Raw genomic sequence first — 15,970 nt, forward strand, 5'->3', positions numbered from 1 at the left:
AGTTAAACATTTTTTCATTTTTAGCCGGTTTCTGACCGCTTACTGCATATTTGCTTGGAGGCAACCAGGGGGGCGAACACCTGGGGAAGCCGATGCAGCAGGCAGGCAGATTGCCACCTGACACCCGCGATCGTTCCCCGCTGAGAGAGAAGAACGGTCAGAACACAGCTGACTGTTCTTCTCCCTGGAATGATCATAGAGCCCTTGTGATCCTTCTTTATAGGATCACATGTCTCTGGGATCATTTCACAAGCCCCGCCCCCATACAGTTAGAAACACGCCCCTAGGTACAGTGCATATTTTTAGTACTGATTACTGTAGTAATGTCACTGGTCCCCCCAAAAGTGTCAAAAATGTCAGTCAGGGGTCCGGTCTGTCTGCTGCAATGTCGCAGTACCACAAAAAATCGCAGATTGCCGCCATTACTAGTAAAAAAAAGAAAAAAAAAACAATAAAAATGACATAAATCTTTCCCGTAGTTAGTAGACGCAATAACTTTTGCGCAAACCAATCAAAATACGCTTATTGCTATTTTCTTTTTACCAAAAATATGTAGCAGAAAAAAAATTGGCCTAAAATGTTAAAAAATTTTGATTTTTACATTTTTTTTTTTTTATGGGAATGTTATATAACAGAATGTGAAAAAATATTGTTTTTTCTTTTTTTCAAAATTGTCGCTCTTTTTTTGTTTATAACGCAAAAAATAAAAATTGCACAGGTGATCAAATATCACCAAAAGAAAGCTCTATTTGTAGGAAAAAGGGACATCAATTCTATTTAGGTACAGCGTCATACGACGCGCAATTGTCCATTTTAATTACCACAGTGCTGAATCGTAAAATATGGCCTGGTCTTTAATGGGGAAAATCTTCCGGTCCAGAAGTGGTTAAATGTTACATTAAACTTGCACAACATTCCAATGGACCCATTAGTGTGTATTTTGGGAGCGGTCGATTAAGAAATGTTTCCTTCTCCGCTCCACATCACCATAATGAGGCTGCTGTACATATCCCGTAACAGATTGCCAGACTTTGGTTGTCTCCACATGTCCCCACACTGAAACAATGGATTTATCAGGTTCATTCAATGGCTTGAAACACCAGGACTGGCCCCCCTCAGTTAGTCTTGGACCGATTATTGCAGGTGTAATGACTATATATCTGTCCCAAAGTCCCTTCCATTGCTCATATTTTCTATTGCTTGGTGATAGTTGTGAATTTCCATAGAAAGTTCTCCCACAGTTAATGTTATCAACCTCATTTAAGGCTGGGTTCACACCAATGCGAATTGGATGTGGGTTTCCCCGCATCTAATTCGCATAACAGGAGAGTGTGACTGGCTCTCAATGGAGCCGGTTCACACAGCTCTAGGGGCGGCCGCGGTCCGCATTGGAAAAGGGTTATGTGCGTCTTTGGCTCTGTTTCAGGTGCAAATTCAGACAAAAATTCAGACCTGATTCGCACCTGAATCAAAGAACAGGGCTACACTGGACCCCCTTCTCCCACCACATCAGTGTGAACCCAGTCTTACTTGGAAACAGAAGGTGATAGGACTGTTGTTAGCTTATTGTTGGTTTTGTTTTATTCTTTATTTTCTTATAGTTTTATGTTTTTCTTTATATCCTTTGACCAATGGTTACTCTTGGTTATTGCCACCAAGCGGAAAACTCATAGCATATTGGGACTTAAAGCGGAGTTCTGGCCTCAGGAACGTTTTGGAAATAAAAATACCCCCGGGACAGTCAGGGCTAGTGCATTTCAGAATGGATGGCCTCTGAACTGTCCCGGGTCGCACTTACCTTGTAGAAGAAATACTTACCTTGAACATTTCTTGTCCAGCGCTGCCATCTCAGGTGTGGGCAGCTGAAGCCAACACGTGCTCTTCGGCGTCCTCTTCTGTCCCAGAATGCCCTGCACCGGCCCCACTCATCAGTTCCGGTGCAGGCATGTCATCCCTGCACATGCCCAGAACCTTTTTAGCAGGGAATGACGCGCATGCACCGGAACTGACGAGCGGGGCCGGTGCAGGCACATTGACTCCAGGGAGCGATGACGTTAAGCTCCCAGGAGTCAACGCAAGCAGGAAGTGACGGCGCCGGCCCCATCCACAGAGGGAGGAAGTGGAAGGAAGGTAAGTATATTTTCTTTAAAAACAAGGTAAGTGAATAAAAAAAAATGTAATTATCCAATTATTTTTCAGGTAATTTAGAGCAAGCGGAAGGGGAAAAGTGCATTTTTAGGGTGGAAATCCGCTTTAAAGCTGGCCATAAACTAGCTGAAACATCGTTCAAACTAATTTTCAAAAAACAAAAACCGTTCAAACTAATATTCAAAAACGAAAAACCGGCCGTGAGAGCAGAAGATCGTGCCATCATATAATGACCGAATTTCGAACGATAAATCATTCAATGGACATTTTTTTTGTTCAGTTTGTCACATATGCTTAGTGCAAACAGTTCGGCCGAGAGACACATTAATCTTTCAATTTATCGTTCGTTCGGCAGAATTTTCCAAACTGTTCCTTCGATTTTTTCGGTTCTGAAAAGTTAAAAATGATTTTCTATTTATTCCCATTAACTGGACGAAAAATGAACGATCGGACTAAATGACAGATTTTAGAACTATTTTTCGGCTAGTGTATGGCCAGCATTACTCTGCTCTGATTTAGAGCTTATTTATTTTGATATCCGTGCATCTTTACTATGTAATTGTTATATCCTTTGCATTGTTAATTTATTTCAATATTATATGATGGTGTCAATTTCTATTTTTCTGTAGCTTTGATAAAAAAAAACTTTTTTTCTGATAAAAAAAAACTTTTTTCTGATAAAAAAAAAAATGTACAACATTTAAAAAAAAAAAAGCCCTTACTTCATTGTTTAAATAATTAAAAAAAAAAGTGATGATTAGAACCTTGGTTAGAGAAATAACATATGCTCTTCGTTCTATAAATAGGTAAGCTGTAAACATTTTTATTAATGTTCCCCGAGGTATCAATTTAACTGTCATCTTTAGTGTTCATCTGGGACTGAGGAATTCCTCTATATATATATTTATTTGAGGGATTCATGTTAACCGTCTGTGTTATTCAGAGCAAGTGAACTTACACTACATTACAATGAGGTATGTAATTACTCTGTATGATGTGTGCAAGATTTTAATTTTCAGAGTCATAAAGAACTTTTTAACATCACAATGTGCAGCCAAAATATAATCTCAAAATTTCAATGTGTTCCTCAATCTCTAAAAAAAAAATAATAAATAAATAAATAAATAAAACTTTAATAGCAGAATCAACATTCATATTACACATCTCACTTTCATTGTTTTAAATTTCATTTAAAAAAAATGGCAACATATTGTGAATCAAAATTTTGGGAAGTATACACAAAAGAATCTGCTGCTGCTAGGGAGACAGGTTCACCTCCACCCTGGTGCCAAAATCTGGTCCCCGGTTTGCCTCACAAAAACTCACTAATCTAAAAAAAGTGGGCCAAACACTTTGCATCTAGACCTGGAGATTCCTTTTTTAAGTCTTTTTTGCAAATGCAGCTTAAATATTAGGTTATTTTTTTCCCAGTTGTCATCTGATTAATACCTTTCAATACTGTATATGGCACATGCCCTAAAAATACTTCAACGCAGCTCTTTGGGCATATGGTATCCTGGTCCCACTCCCCTTGCCGTAGCTTCCTAGGCTGCTATTTCTGGAAAATCAAAGCCAAAACTTGCTCTGAATCACAGTAGGGTGTATAAAAAAAAAAAGCTTGTTAACAGTGTTAAGAAGCTTCATTTAGAAACAGAAGCTTCATTTAGAAATACGATGTAACAACAATAATATTGCATTGTATTTACTCTTTTAATGTCATGTAGGCAAATCAAGGGGATGATCTTTCATCTGCAAATAATGTTTTTTTTGTTTTTTTTTTAATTTCCACCTATTCAACCCCTAATAACCCCTTATCAACCCATATTAGCCCTAATTTATTCCTTCCTCTTCTTTCTTTATTTTTTTCTGCTGATTTTTTCTACATTTATTTTTTCTTTCTATTTTCCTTTTTGTTTTCTTTTCCATTTAATTTGTTATTTATTTTGTTTAGACTCGATTCACACCAGCTCGACTTGTCAGGCGACTTGTCAGCCTGACAAGTCGCGGTCCCTTGCAGTCCATTGATTGCTACAGGACCCGTTCTAATAGGAGCGAGACAAGTCGCTCCGACTTAGAAAAAGGGTCCTGTACTACTTCGGGGCGACCTCAGAGAGACTTGCATAGACATTCATTATATGAAGTCCGTGCAAGTCGCGCCAAAGTCGCGGTGCACTGGACTTCACAAGTCACCCCCGAAGTAGTACAGAGTCCTGTCGCCATAGTGGGAACCGACTCTTAGTGTTCCAAAAATGTTCAAAATAGTAATAGTAACCCTTTATAAAATATAAATCCTTTATAAATAACTTTACAATGCTTGGCACCAGAACCAACATTTTAGGGTCATTATAAACTGAACAAATGATATAATACATTTGTATGTTCTATCTATCGCGATACTAAATCTAAATTACCACTGGTCAAAGTAGAAAAAATATTGGCAAGAAAATATCACCATAAGAAAAAAAAAAAGAAACAATCCATGGGCCCATAGTAGAAAATAACAATTGTTCTAGTAGAGTTATGTACTGGGCTTCAACCATCCACACAAAACCATCCTTCCCTCTCCATCAAATTACAGGTGTTCACGATACATACAAACATTCTAAAACCTATATATTCAAAAACATTCAGTCTAGATTAGGTGAATGCATCAAGATACATCAGTAAATATTATAATACTATGTATTGTATCTTCTTACATTGTTTTAAACCTTAACTTAAGCAACTATAAGCAATATTGAAATTGAAAAAGCAATCAACAGCTTTCCTGTGAAAAGGAATCACCGTTCAGTTGCACGGCTTGTTAAAAAAGTGAATCCAGCATCTTGTAAAAAGTCAAAATGTAAAAAATATTTTAATTAAGAAGACAAATTAAAAAACACTTCAACTTGTTTCAGATATTGAGTCATTTTGAATTAAATATGCTGTCCTGTTGTTCAAGTTCTATTTTCCACATTATTATTATTATTATTAGGGATTTCTATAGCGCCAGCAATTTACGCAGCGCTTTACAATATTAGAGGGAGACAGTACATATACAATACAATAAAATACAAGAGGATTTAGAGGGCCCTGCTCAGAAGAGCTTACAATCTAATCATGTGATTATCTTAGAAAAAATGTTAAAGAAAATGTTTTGTTGACCAGTTTCTAATAGAGGTCCTTCCCCTCCCCTCTTTTTGTAACTGTAATATCTTCTTCCTCAAAATGATTTGCTAAACTAAGAAGAGGAAAACACCCCCTGATACAGCTTAGGCCCTCCTAAGCAACTACAAGGGCCCAAGACCAACTTGCCCCCATTGAGGTCTATGTCGAAGGAACTACTTGGGGGTGGCAAAAGTCCCAGCTAGGTTTGCGCTTCCTGGGCGTACATGGACTGGTAAACCTACCTATTGCTTCCTGCCCTTAAAAACTGAATATAGATAGGGCTAAACCATATACAACACAGGACCATGCTCCATACCCACTGTGCTCCATACTCTCCCAGAGGAATCCCTACCTCTCTTCTATGCTTCTATTTGTGTCTCATTATTATGATATGTTTATCAATCTGTCATTCAGTGGCGGCTGGTGCTCAAATTTTTTTTTTTGGGGGGGGGGGGGCGCAAACAGAAAAATGTAATAGGCATTGCTTTGCGGCAAAAAAACGCTGTAAAAAAATTGTGACTTTAAGGTTGCAAAAGTGTGAAAGGGACCTTCAGTAATTAAGGTATAGTGTGCCCCCTTTCAATGCAGAGAGACCAGCGTGCCCCCTTTCAATGCAGAGAGACCAGCATGCCCCCTTTCAATGCAGAGAGACCAGCATGCCCCCTTTCAATGCAGAGTGACCAGCGTGCCCCCCTTTCAATGCAGAGAGACCAGCATGCCCCCTTTCAATGCAGAGTGACCAGCGTGCCCCCTTTAAATGCAGAGTGACCAGCGTGCCCCCTTTCAATGCACAGTGATGAGTGTGCCCCCCTTTCAATGCACAGTGACCAGCGTGCCCCCTTTCAATACACAGTGACCAGCGTGCCTCCTTTCAATGCAGAGTGACCAGAGTGCCCCCTTTCAATGCACAGTGACGAGTGTGCCCCCCTTTCAATGCTCAGTGACCAGCGTGCCCCCTTTCAATGCACAGTGACCAGCGTGCCCCCTTTCAATGCACAGTGACCAGCATACATGCCCCCTTCAATGCACAGTGACCAGCGTACATGCCCCCTTCAATGCACAGTGACCAGCGTGCCCCCTTTCAATGCAGTGACCAACGTACATGCCCCCTTCAATGCAGTGACCAGCGTACATGTCCCCTTCAATGCAGTAACCAGCGTACATGCCCCCTTCAATGCAGTGACCAGCGTACATGCGCCTTTCAATGCAGAGACCAGCGTACATGCCCCCTTCAATGCAGTGATCAGCATACATTCCCCCAATGCAGTGACCAGCATACATTCCTCCAATGCAGTGACCAGCATACATGCCCCCAAAGCAGTGACCAGCGTACATGCCCCCAATGCAGTAACCAGCATGCATGCCCCCAATGCAGTGACCAGCGTACATGCCCCCAATGCAGTGACCAGCGTACATGCCTCCAATGCAGTGACCAGCATACATGCCCCCAATGCAGTGACCAGCATACATGCCCCCAATGCAGCAACCAGCATACATGCCCCCAATGCAGAGATCAGCGTGCGTGCCCCCTTCAATGCAGTGACCAGCATACATGCCCCCAATGCAGAGATCAGCGTGCGTGCCCCCTTCAATGCAGTGACCAGCATACCATTCTCCCAATGCAGAGATCAGCGTGCAGGTCCCCAATGCAGTGACCAGCATACATTCCCCCAATGTAGAGATCAACATGCGTGCCCCCTTACTTACCTGGAGCAGCAGCGGTGGCGGGCGGCTTCTGATCAGTCTCTCGGCGTCGGCTTCTCCTCGGTCCCAGCAGCATCTCTCCTCCAGTCCTCCCGCTCCCGCCTCCTCCTCGGCCAATGGCATGGGGTTTGCCTTGCGACCAATCAGGAAGCGCGTATCGGACGCGCTTCCTGATAGGCAAGGAGGAGGATCGGTGTGACAATAGCGAATTTTCATTCGCTATTGTCACACAATGGGTGGGCTCGGGACGCACTGCTCTGCGCCCCGGGTCCACCCGTTGCATCGCCCTATTAGAGCCTCTGGCTCTAATCAGGCGATTTAAAAAAAAAAAAAGCCCCATTGAACTCCATGCGTCCGGCGCCCCTGCATGCAGATTAGGGGGCCAGACGCATGGATGGGGGGGGCGGCACCCCTGCGCTCTCAGTACACCGGCCGCCACTGCTGTCATTCATGTCACATATTGATATAAATAAGATTTCTTTTGGAATATCGTTGTAATCCTGAAATCATAATAACATTACCATGAGTTCTAACCTTCTCCTGCTCTTCTAAAGTAAGGTTGTTGCTGGTTAAAAGTGATCTTCACCTCTTGTCTGCTGAAATGTTGTCACAGATAGCAGTAAATGCCTGAAAGTGATTGTAAACCTTCCTTACTCTATGAAACGGGAAAATGTGAACCTCATCACCTGACAATACTAATTTTAATCAATAGCCTCTGAAAGACTCTGAAAGGGATGTACAGCAGATAGTAAGCTTCTCTTGGAAAAGGATCAATATTCTCTTTTAAATCAGCTAAAAGTTAAAATTGCATATTGTTTTATTGTGTTCTTATTTTCTGGCATCAGGTAGAACTTTTGGCTCCTTTTGAAATATCTTCCAGTTCCTTCTTATCTCCTGTTGAAAACGCCTGTGTTTCACAGACCTCAGTAGCTCAAGCTACACAAATAAATCATTTATCAAACTAGTTGCTCCAACCCTTCTTTCTGTACAGATCTATCTGAGCTTTAAGTCAGAAAAATATAACTTCAAAATGAAATCCTAAGGTTCCTCCAAGGATTGCAATGGGTTCCTTGAGCAATGAGCAATTTCTGCCTCTCTGATAAGTTCTGAGTGACACTTTTGATCTTTTTAGCTATCATTAAGGAGTTAAAAATTCCAAATGACCCTTAAGTGTAAGAAGTATTCTTCCCACTGATCATCACGCTAATGTATCATGCATTGTAGATGTATTATTTTTTAGCAGGGGTTCTCTGAGACCCAAAAGTTATTTTAAGGGTTCCTCTGTGTTGAAAGGGTTTAGAAAGGCTGCCCTAGACTGTACCGTGTTCCCTTGAAATGATGTAATGAAAAGATAAAAATATGTTTATTTTATTTTTGTGTTGTAAGGAGTATTGCACTTTTCTACAATTCGCTCTGGCACATCGTCCAGTATTTTATCATTCAGGTATTGTCTTCTAATGGACCAGCATGCACTTTGGACACTTCAGATCAGATGGGTATATCTTGGGATGGGGATATAATGGCTGGAGCAGTATTATCCCTTCATGTGGAGAACAAATTTCCCCAATTAACCTTTGCTCAGAGGCCAGGTCAAGTCATCTGTAGAAAGTAAGACATTCTATTAATATAAATAAACATTTTTATCCTAATGCACACTTACTTATTACATGCTCATTTTATTACGTGTATATACACTAAACAAAATTATATACCGTATATACTCGAGTATAAGCCGAGTTTTTCAGCACATTTTTTGTGCTGAAAACATCCCCCTCGGCTTATACTCGAGTCAAAAAAAAAAAAAAAAAAAGTCCCTGGCCACTCCGACGTGCTTAAGCTTTAAAAATGGCGCCGCCCGGCGCATACATGTCACCGCGCACGCTCCTCCGCCGCTCGGGAGAGGCAGGGAATAGCCGAAAGTATACGAGCGGCGGCGGCGTGTGCGCAATTACGTGTCGGCGCCGGGCGGAGCCATTTTTAAAATGAAAGCGCCTCTGGAACAGGTAAGTGAAACAGCTGCACTACCTGCCATTATGCAGGGCTGCGGGCACACTACAAGGGATGCAGTGCTGCGGGCATGGTCCATCTGTACCATGCCCACAGCACTGCATCTCCTGTAGTATGCCCACATACCCGGATCCTCTTGTACCATGCCAGTACCCTGCATTCTCCTGTACCATGCCAGTACCCTGCATTCTCCTGTACCATGCCAGTACCCTGCATTCTCCTGCACCATGCCAGTGCCCTGCATTCTCCTGTACCATGCCCGCCGCCCTGCATTCTCACCCTAGGCTTATACTCGAGTCAATGATTTTTCCCATCTTTTTGTGGTAAAAGTAGGGCCTCGGCTTATACTCGAGTATATACGGTATGCAACACTTTTGTTTTTACCCCCATTTTCCTTGAGCTGAACTCAAACATCTAAGACTTTTTCTATGTACACAAAAGGCCTATTTCTAGCAAATATTGTTCACAAATCTGTCTAAATCTGTGTTAGTGAGCGCTTCTCCTTTTCCGATATTATCCATCCACCTCACAGATGTGGCATATCAAGATGCTGCTTAGACAGCATGATTATTGCACAGGTGTGCCTTAGGCTGGCCACAATAAAGGCCACTCTAAAATGTGCAGTTTTATCACACAGCTCATTGCCCAAGTTTTGAGGGAGTGTGCAATTGGCATGCTGACTATATATATATATATATATATATATATATATATATATATATATACATTGCTACTCTTTAATCTGAATTGGTGTTTGTCTCCCAGATCCCATTTGGATCATCGGGATTTGGAAGACTAGTACCCTGTTTCACTATTGTATATCCTGGTGTGTTATTATTGTACCTGTTGCATTTAACCTGTTCTAGTAAACAGTTACACGGATATTCAAGTGTCAAGAGTAAACATAGCTGAACCTATAGTGCCCACCGGGTCGGAGTGTTTTCAGGGTCCAGGGAATGCAGAGGAGGTGCTATTACCCAGCAGCCCCCCTGGGGGTTTTGCTACACTGACAAAGGCTCTAACCTTACATCTACTTAAATAGGAGAAAAAAAAAAAGAAAACTGTTTTGGCTTTAGATTCATTTAAAGGTATCATTCTACAGTTTTGTGCCTAAAAGAAGTACAGTATATACAGATATCCTACCTTTGTAATTATTTATTTTATTGTGAGTCATATGGTTTATATTAATATACTAATACAAGTACCAAGCTCAAGCCAATACCTGGGCAAATCTAACCCTTCTTCTAAGTAGAGTTAGTCTTAAAATGTAAAATACTGGTTAAAAGGTTTACACAGAAAAGGGTTACATGAAGGTAAAAAGATGACTTTTAGAATGATCTGGAAAATTAATTGCAAAAAGCTGGATTTGCATAATAGATCACTCTAACCCCAAAGATTCTAAAGTTGGCCTTAAGAACAGCCAAACTTTAGATGGTTTTTAAAATCTTTTTTAGAATGTTGAGGTGTAGGAACTTTGCCAATGCAGAATTTTTCATTTTATTTTGCCTTATTGAAATAAAAGAATCGAAATTGATTAAAAGCTCAATGGTTTCATTTGCTTACAGTAATTCAGTCTTTTACTTCTTGTATACTTATAAAACCTAATTTATATTTAATGCCATTTCCATCTTCATCCTACTTTCAGGATTCTTCTGGAAAAATATCTTCAGCTACAGACTATAAAATTTGCCATGGAAGAAATAAATAGTAACCCTTTACTTCTCCCCAATGTAAGCTTGGGCTTCCAGATATATGACTCCTGTCGGGTGCTGCAGAAGGAGCTGGAGGGTTCTTTAAGGATGATAACTGGGCTCAATAAAGCCATACCCAACTTTCAGTGCCAAAAAAAGAAGCCATTGACTGCCATCATTGGCTACACTACTTCTACATTCTCCATACTGATGGCTCATATTTTAAAGGTTATCAAGATTCCACATGTATGTATAAAATAAGTATTGAGGAGTAACAATGTTTAAAAAAAATATCAATCATCTCTTGATTTAAACTGATATGATATTCGTAGGTTGCTTTCCTTGTATCAGAGATAAATGCAGAAGGCTTATCAAGTCTTTCCTGTTATCAAAGAAATGTTACTAGGCATTAACCCCTTGGCGCTGAGCGTATGCAGCCCCACTGGACTGGGCTATTTTTCGTGGAAAAAAAATATAAAAAGTGCAGCGCTAATAGAACATTATGTATAAATAACCATATATAATGAAGTGAAAAAACAAACTTAAAACAGTCCCAAGTGATATGAACATAAATTCAGCATAAAGTATCAGTCCCAAGTGTCAACGGTGAAGGAGGAATTGTCCAAAATGCAGCAATTTTTCGTGGATCCACATATTTGCATATCTGTCTTTGTGCTGGGAGCGTACCACATGGCATGTTCAGAGCACAGAGACTGGGGTCTCGTCGACAGCCCCTGGCCCCGTTCTAATGATTAGGAATTGAAACTCCTGATTCTGGGTCACCTTATAATTGTGATAGCCTCTGATTGACTATCATAGTGATTAGTCACAGGGAAGCCCTCCCCCGTGTTTTCTCTCTATGTGAATGGAGGAGAGAGATACATTATATCTCTCTTTCTCCTTCCAGAGAGAAAAAAAAAAACTGTGTGTAAAATAATAATAATAATAATTAATAAAAAAAATACAATTAAACACCTAGGTCAAGGTTTGATCTAGGTCAGTGCCAGGGTTAGTGTTTGCGTTAAGGTCAGGGTCAAAGGTCATCATCAGGAAAATTAGTATCAGTGTCAGTTACTAATAATGTCAGAATAAGGATGTAAGGATAAAAAAAGCAAAATTATTATTATTATTTCAGGTTCTTATATAGCGCTGTCAATTTACGCAGTGCTTTACATATACATTGCACATTCACATCAGTCCCTGCCCTCAAGGAGCTTACAATCTAAGGTTCCTAACTCACATTCATACATACATAGTAGGGCCAATTTTATACAGGATCCAATTAACCTACCAGCATGTCTTTGGCACTATTGTTTCTGGGCTGTGCTATGGGTACATAAAGCAACTAACATTGCTGCAATCTTCAGGAGCAGAAGAATTTATTTTGGGTTGTTCTTTAGTGGAAGGTTATGAAAATAGCAAAAAAATATATAGCTAAATTTAAAAAAATATTTTTTTTTCTACTATTTTTGGCAAGTTTTCCTTTGATTACGGAAAACAAAATCAAGAAATATTGATTACCATTTACCACCAAATGAAAACCCAATTTGTCCTAAAAAAAAACAGTATAATCTACTTGGATACACAAAGTAGTTGTGATGATATGTACGGTTTTACTAACACATGTCAAAGTTGCAAAATTGTGCTTAGGCATTAAGGAGTTAAAGTTATGGATGGCAGTAAAAAGAAAAGCATATCAAATGTTCATCAATGAGGACTTCCTATGTGCCTCTATCTGTGTTTATTGTAAAGTTCCAAACATTAGCCTTTGTTTAGCTTCAGCTTGTTAACCACTTAAGCCCTGGAGGATTTGGCTGCTCAAAGACCAGGCCCTATTTTGCGATTCGGCACTGCGTGAATTTAACGGACAATTGCGCGGTCGTACGACACTGTACCCAAATTAATTTTACGTCCTTTTTTTCCCACAAACAGAGCTTTCTTTTGGTTGTATTTGATCACCTGTGCAATTTTTACTTTTTGCGCTATAAACAAAAAAAAAGCGTCATTTTTGAAAAAATAACAATATTTTTCCCATTTTTTTATATGAAATTCCCCCCAAAAAATGTAAAAATTAAAATTTTTTAACATTTTAGGCCAATTTGTTTTCTGCTACATATTTTTGGTAAAAAAAATTGCAATGGGAGTATTTTGATTGGTTTGCGCAAAAGTTATTGCGTTTACTAACTAAGGGAAAGATTTATGTCATTTTTATTGGTTTTTTTTTAACTAGTAATGGCGGCGATCTGCGTTTTTTTTTGCGGTACTGCGACATTGCGGCGGACAGATCGGACCCCTGACTAACATTTTTGACACTTTTGGGAGTACCAGTGACATTACTACAGTAATCAGTGCTATACATATGCACTGTTACTGTAAAAATTACACTGGCAGGGAAGGGGTTAACTTTATTAGAGATTCGGGGGTTAAGTGTGTCCCTAGGGGCGTGTTTCTAACTGTAGAGGGGCGTGGCTTTTGATGTAACCACAGAGACATACGATCCTACATAGAAGGATCGTATGATCTCTGCTGTTACATCAGGGAGAATGACAGACGGCTTTGTTTAGATCAGCCGCCTGTCTTTCTCCCTATCCAGCGGGAGATCGCGAGTGGCCGGCGGACATCGGAGCCACTGGTCACTCGTGCGGGGACCTCAGTGAACGAGCGGAGGCAGGAGCGCGCCTCCGGCAGTGCGCGCTCGCCCCCGGTGGTGCGCGCTCGCCCCCTACAGGCTCCTGGGTGAGCGACATAGTACTACGTCACTTTGCCCAGGAGGGGCTGACCGCCGCAGTAAATGTACTTGCGGCGGTCGGCAAGTGGTTAAAGTAGAACTCTTGGAAAAATGGTAATTGGCATATATGATGCAGTCTGTCACTTGCATTCACACAGAAGTTCTATTATTCATTGACCCTGCCAGGTTATCCTTTATGTTTCACTTTCTTTAACCTCCCTGCTGGTCTGATTATGTCCACATTTCTGTGCTAAAAGCGGTACATTGTTTTGCTTAGAAATCTGTTGTTTTACATTTTAAAACTCATCTTCCCCTGCGATCCTCCGCCGCCCCGTCCTCCCCAGCCATCCTTCCGCTGTCCTCCCACTGTGTGCTCCCGCACCTGTCTTCCGGTTTCCTTTCCTGCGAGTGTTGCGATGCAGGGGGGTGGAACCGATGGAAAATTAAAAAATGTAAATACACAAATGAGATGATACAAAGCTGTGATCCTAACGGATTACACTGTATCATGCCATTTCACGACAGGATTTCACCTGGTGACTTTTCCAGTGCCCTGCCTGTGCTTTTCCAGTGGTTTGTGCCTGGAAAATAGAGAACGACCATGGCATCCAAAAAGCGCTCTTTTTGCGCAAAAGTGATTTTAGACGGACTGGAAAACAGCGACAGCAAAATTGAGTTACTTGAAGAACGGAGCGATATCGATTCGTGGGAAAATTTGTCATCAGGTACGGAAAGTGATGACAGCGACGATTCTGATGTCTCTTTCTGGCACATCGCTCCGTTGGAAATTCTGAAGAATCATTTGTTATACTTCCCAAATTCCACAAGCTATGCGCCAGAAAGAGACATCAGAATCGTCGCTGTCGTCACTTTACGTACCTGATGACGAATTTTCACACAAATTGTTTTATATTTTATTTTCAGATCAGTCACGTTTCCACCAGTTCCCTTCTCAGTGACCGGACTAATTTCCCGTTCTCTCTCCGCACTGCTCCCAGCGATGCCTTTCAGTCTAAAGGAATAGCTCATTTGGTGCTGCATTTTGGATGGACTTATGTAGGCATGGTTGCCGATTCCAATGACTATGGCTACCAAGGAATTCAGGGTGTGAGGCAAGAAATAATCCAATTGGGAGTCTGTGTTGCATTTATAGAGTATATCCAAAACAGTCACCCAGACAAAAACATTCCACGCATCATCCAGGCTATTAGGAATTCCAGAGCTAATGCTATAGTTATATTTGCATCAGATGTTGATCTAATTTCTCTGCTTGGGGAGCTTTTACGTCACAATGTGACCAAGAAGACGTTGGTGGCCAGTGAAGGTTGGGCAACTTCAACTTTGTTGTCCTCTGAGAAATACTCAACACATCTCACTGGAACAATGGGATTTGCTTATTATAGTGAAGACTTACCAGGCTTCCATGGTTTTATTAGAAACATCCAATTCTCCAAGTTATCACAAGAATTGTGGGATTTGATGTTCTGGGAGGAAAATGCTGGCTGCACTCTTCTAGATTATCAAAATATAACCTTCATCCGGGAAAGGCCTGCAAGGAATTGCACCGATAATGATATAATTGAACATTTTCAGATAAGCTTGGATAATGTCACCAGCATGCGTCTTCTTTATAACCTCTACAATGCTGTATATGTAATTGCCAAAGCCTTGCATGACTTAAATATTTGCCAACATGGGAAAGGCCCTTTTTTAAATGGGAGCTGCTCAGACATTTGGAATATGAAGCCATGGCAAGTAAGATCTGCTCTAGTAACATAATTTAACAAAAATAAATACTAAACACAATATCTGATTTTGAGAGAACTGTACTGGTGGGCAAGAGTGCATTTTCTCCCTTGGAAAGCACTAAAAAGATACCCTATATTGTCATAAGTATAGGGACGCCTGCCTTTACACACACATGAATTTTAATGGAATATCAGTATTAGTACGTAGGGTTCAATATTGAGTTGGCCCACCCTATGCAGGTATAACAGATTCAACTCCTCTTTGAAGGTTGTCAACTAGGTTTAGGAGTGTGTCTATGGGAATGTTTGACCATTCTTCCAGAAGGGCATTTGTAAAGTCAGGCACTGATGTATTAAAAAAAAGGAATGGCTCACAGTCTCCACTTTAATTAATTCCAAAAGTGTTTCATTAGGTTAAGGTCAGGACTCTGTGCAGGCCCGTCAAGTTCCTCCACCCCAAACTCGTTCATTCATGTCTTTAGGGACCTTGCTTTGTGCACTGGTGTGCAGTCATGTGTGAACAGGAAGGGGCCATACCCAAACTGTTCCCACAAAGTTGGGAGCATGAAATATTAAGGGGTACTAGTATACCGCATACTCATTCCTCTGGGAGGGGGTGTATATAAGGGGCCCCTTATTATCAAATAGCCTTTTAGTTTACTCTATAGTCCCACCAATAACTACTCATATCCTTTTTGAAGGACCAAATGTAGAGAATAGGCTCTTGTCCCTCAACATTAAAAAAAACTGAAAAAAGATGTGGAGTCCCCTCAGATTCCATACAAAATCCTTGGGGT

The 15,970-nt window shown here is 40.8% G+C and overlaps 2 protein-coding genes across 2 annotated transcripts in view; both read left to right on the forward strand.

The window, feature by feature from the left end:
- The window catches only part of LOC309552867 (extracellular calcium-sensing receptor-like), a gene marked incomplete at both ends in the record, with an annotated part of 56,968 nt that extends 47,163 nt beyond the window's left edge, over nucleotides 1-9,805 (forward strand). Inside the window, one exon of the mRNA XM_082253778.1 lies at nucleotides 9,772-9,805. Within this exon, the coding sequence (XP_082109904.1) occupies nucleotides 9,772-9,805 (34 nt within the window). The remainder of the gene's footprint in view (nucleotides 1-9,771) is intronic.
- Nucleotides 9,806-14,487: 4,682 nt separating this feature from the next.
- LOC309554078 (extracellular calcium-sensing receptor-like) lies at nucleotides 14,488-15,204 on the forward strand (the record flags this gene model as incomplete). Its single annotated transcript, XM_082255612.1, has 1 exon — nucleotides 14,488-15,204. The coding sequence occupies one exon, from the start codon at nucleotides 14,488-14,490 to the stop codon at nucleotides 15,202-15,204; it is 717 nt and encodes a 238-aa protein (XP_082111738.1).
- Nucleotides 15,205-15,970: the final 766 nt, after the last annotated feature.

Source organism: Pelophylax lessonae, assembly GCF_965119305.1.
Source record: "Pelophylax lessonae genome assembly, chromosome: 4".
Classification (NCBI taxonomy): domain Eukaryota; kingdom Metazoa; phylum Chordata; class Amphibia; order Anura; family Ranidae; genus Pelophylax; species Pelophylax lessonae.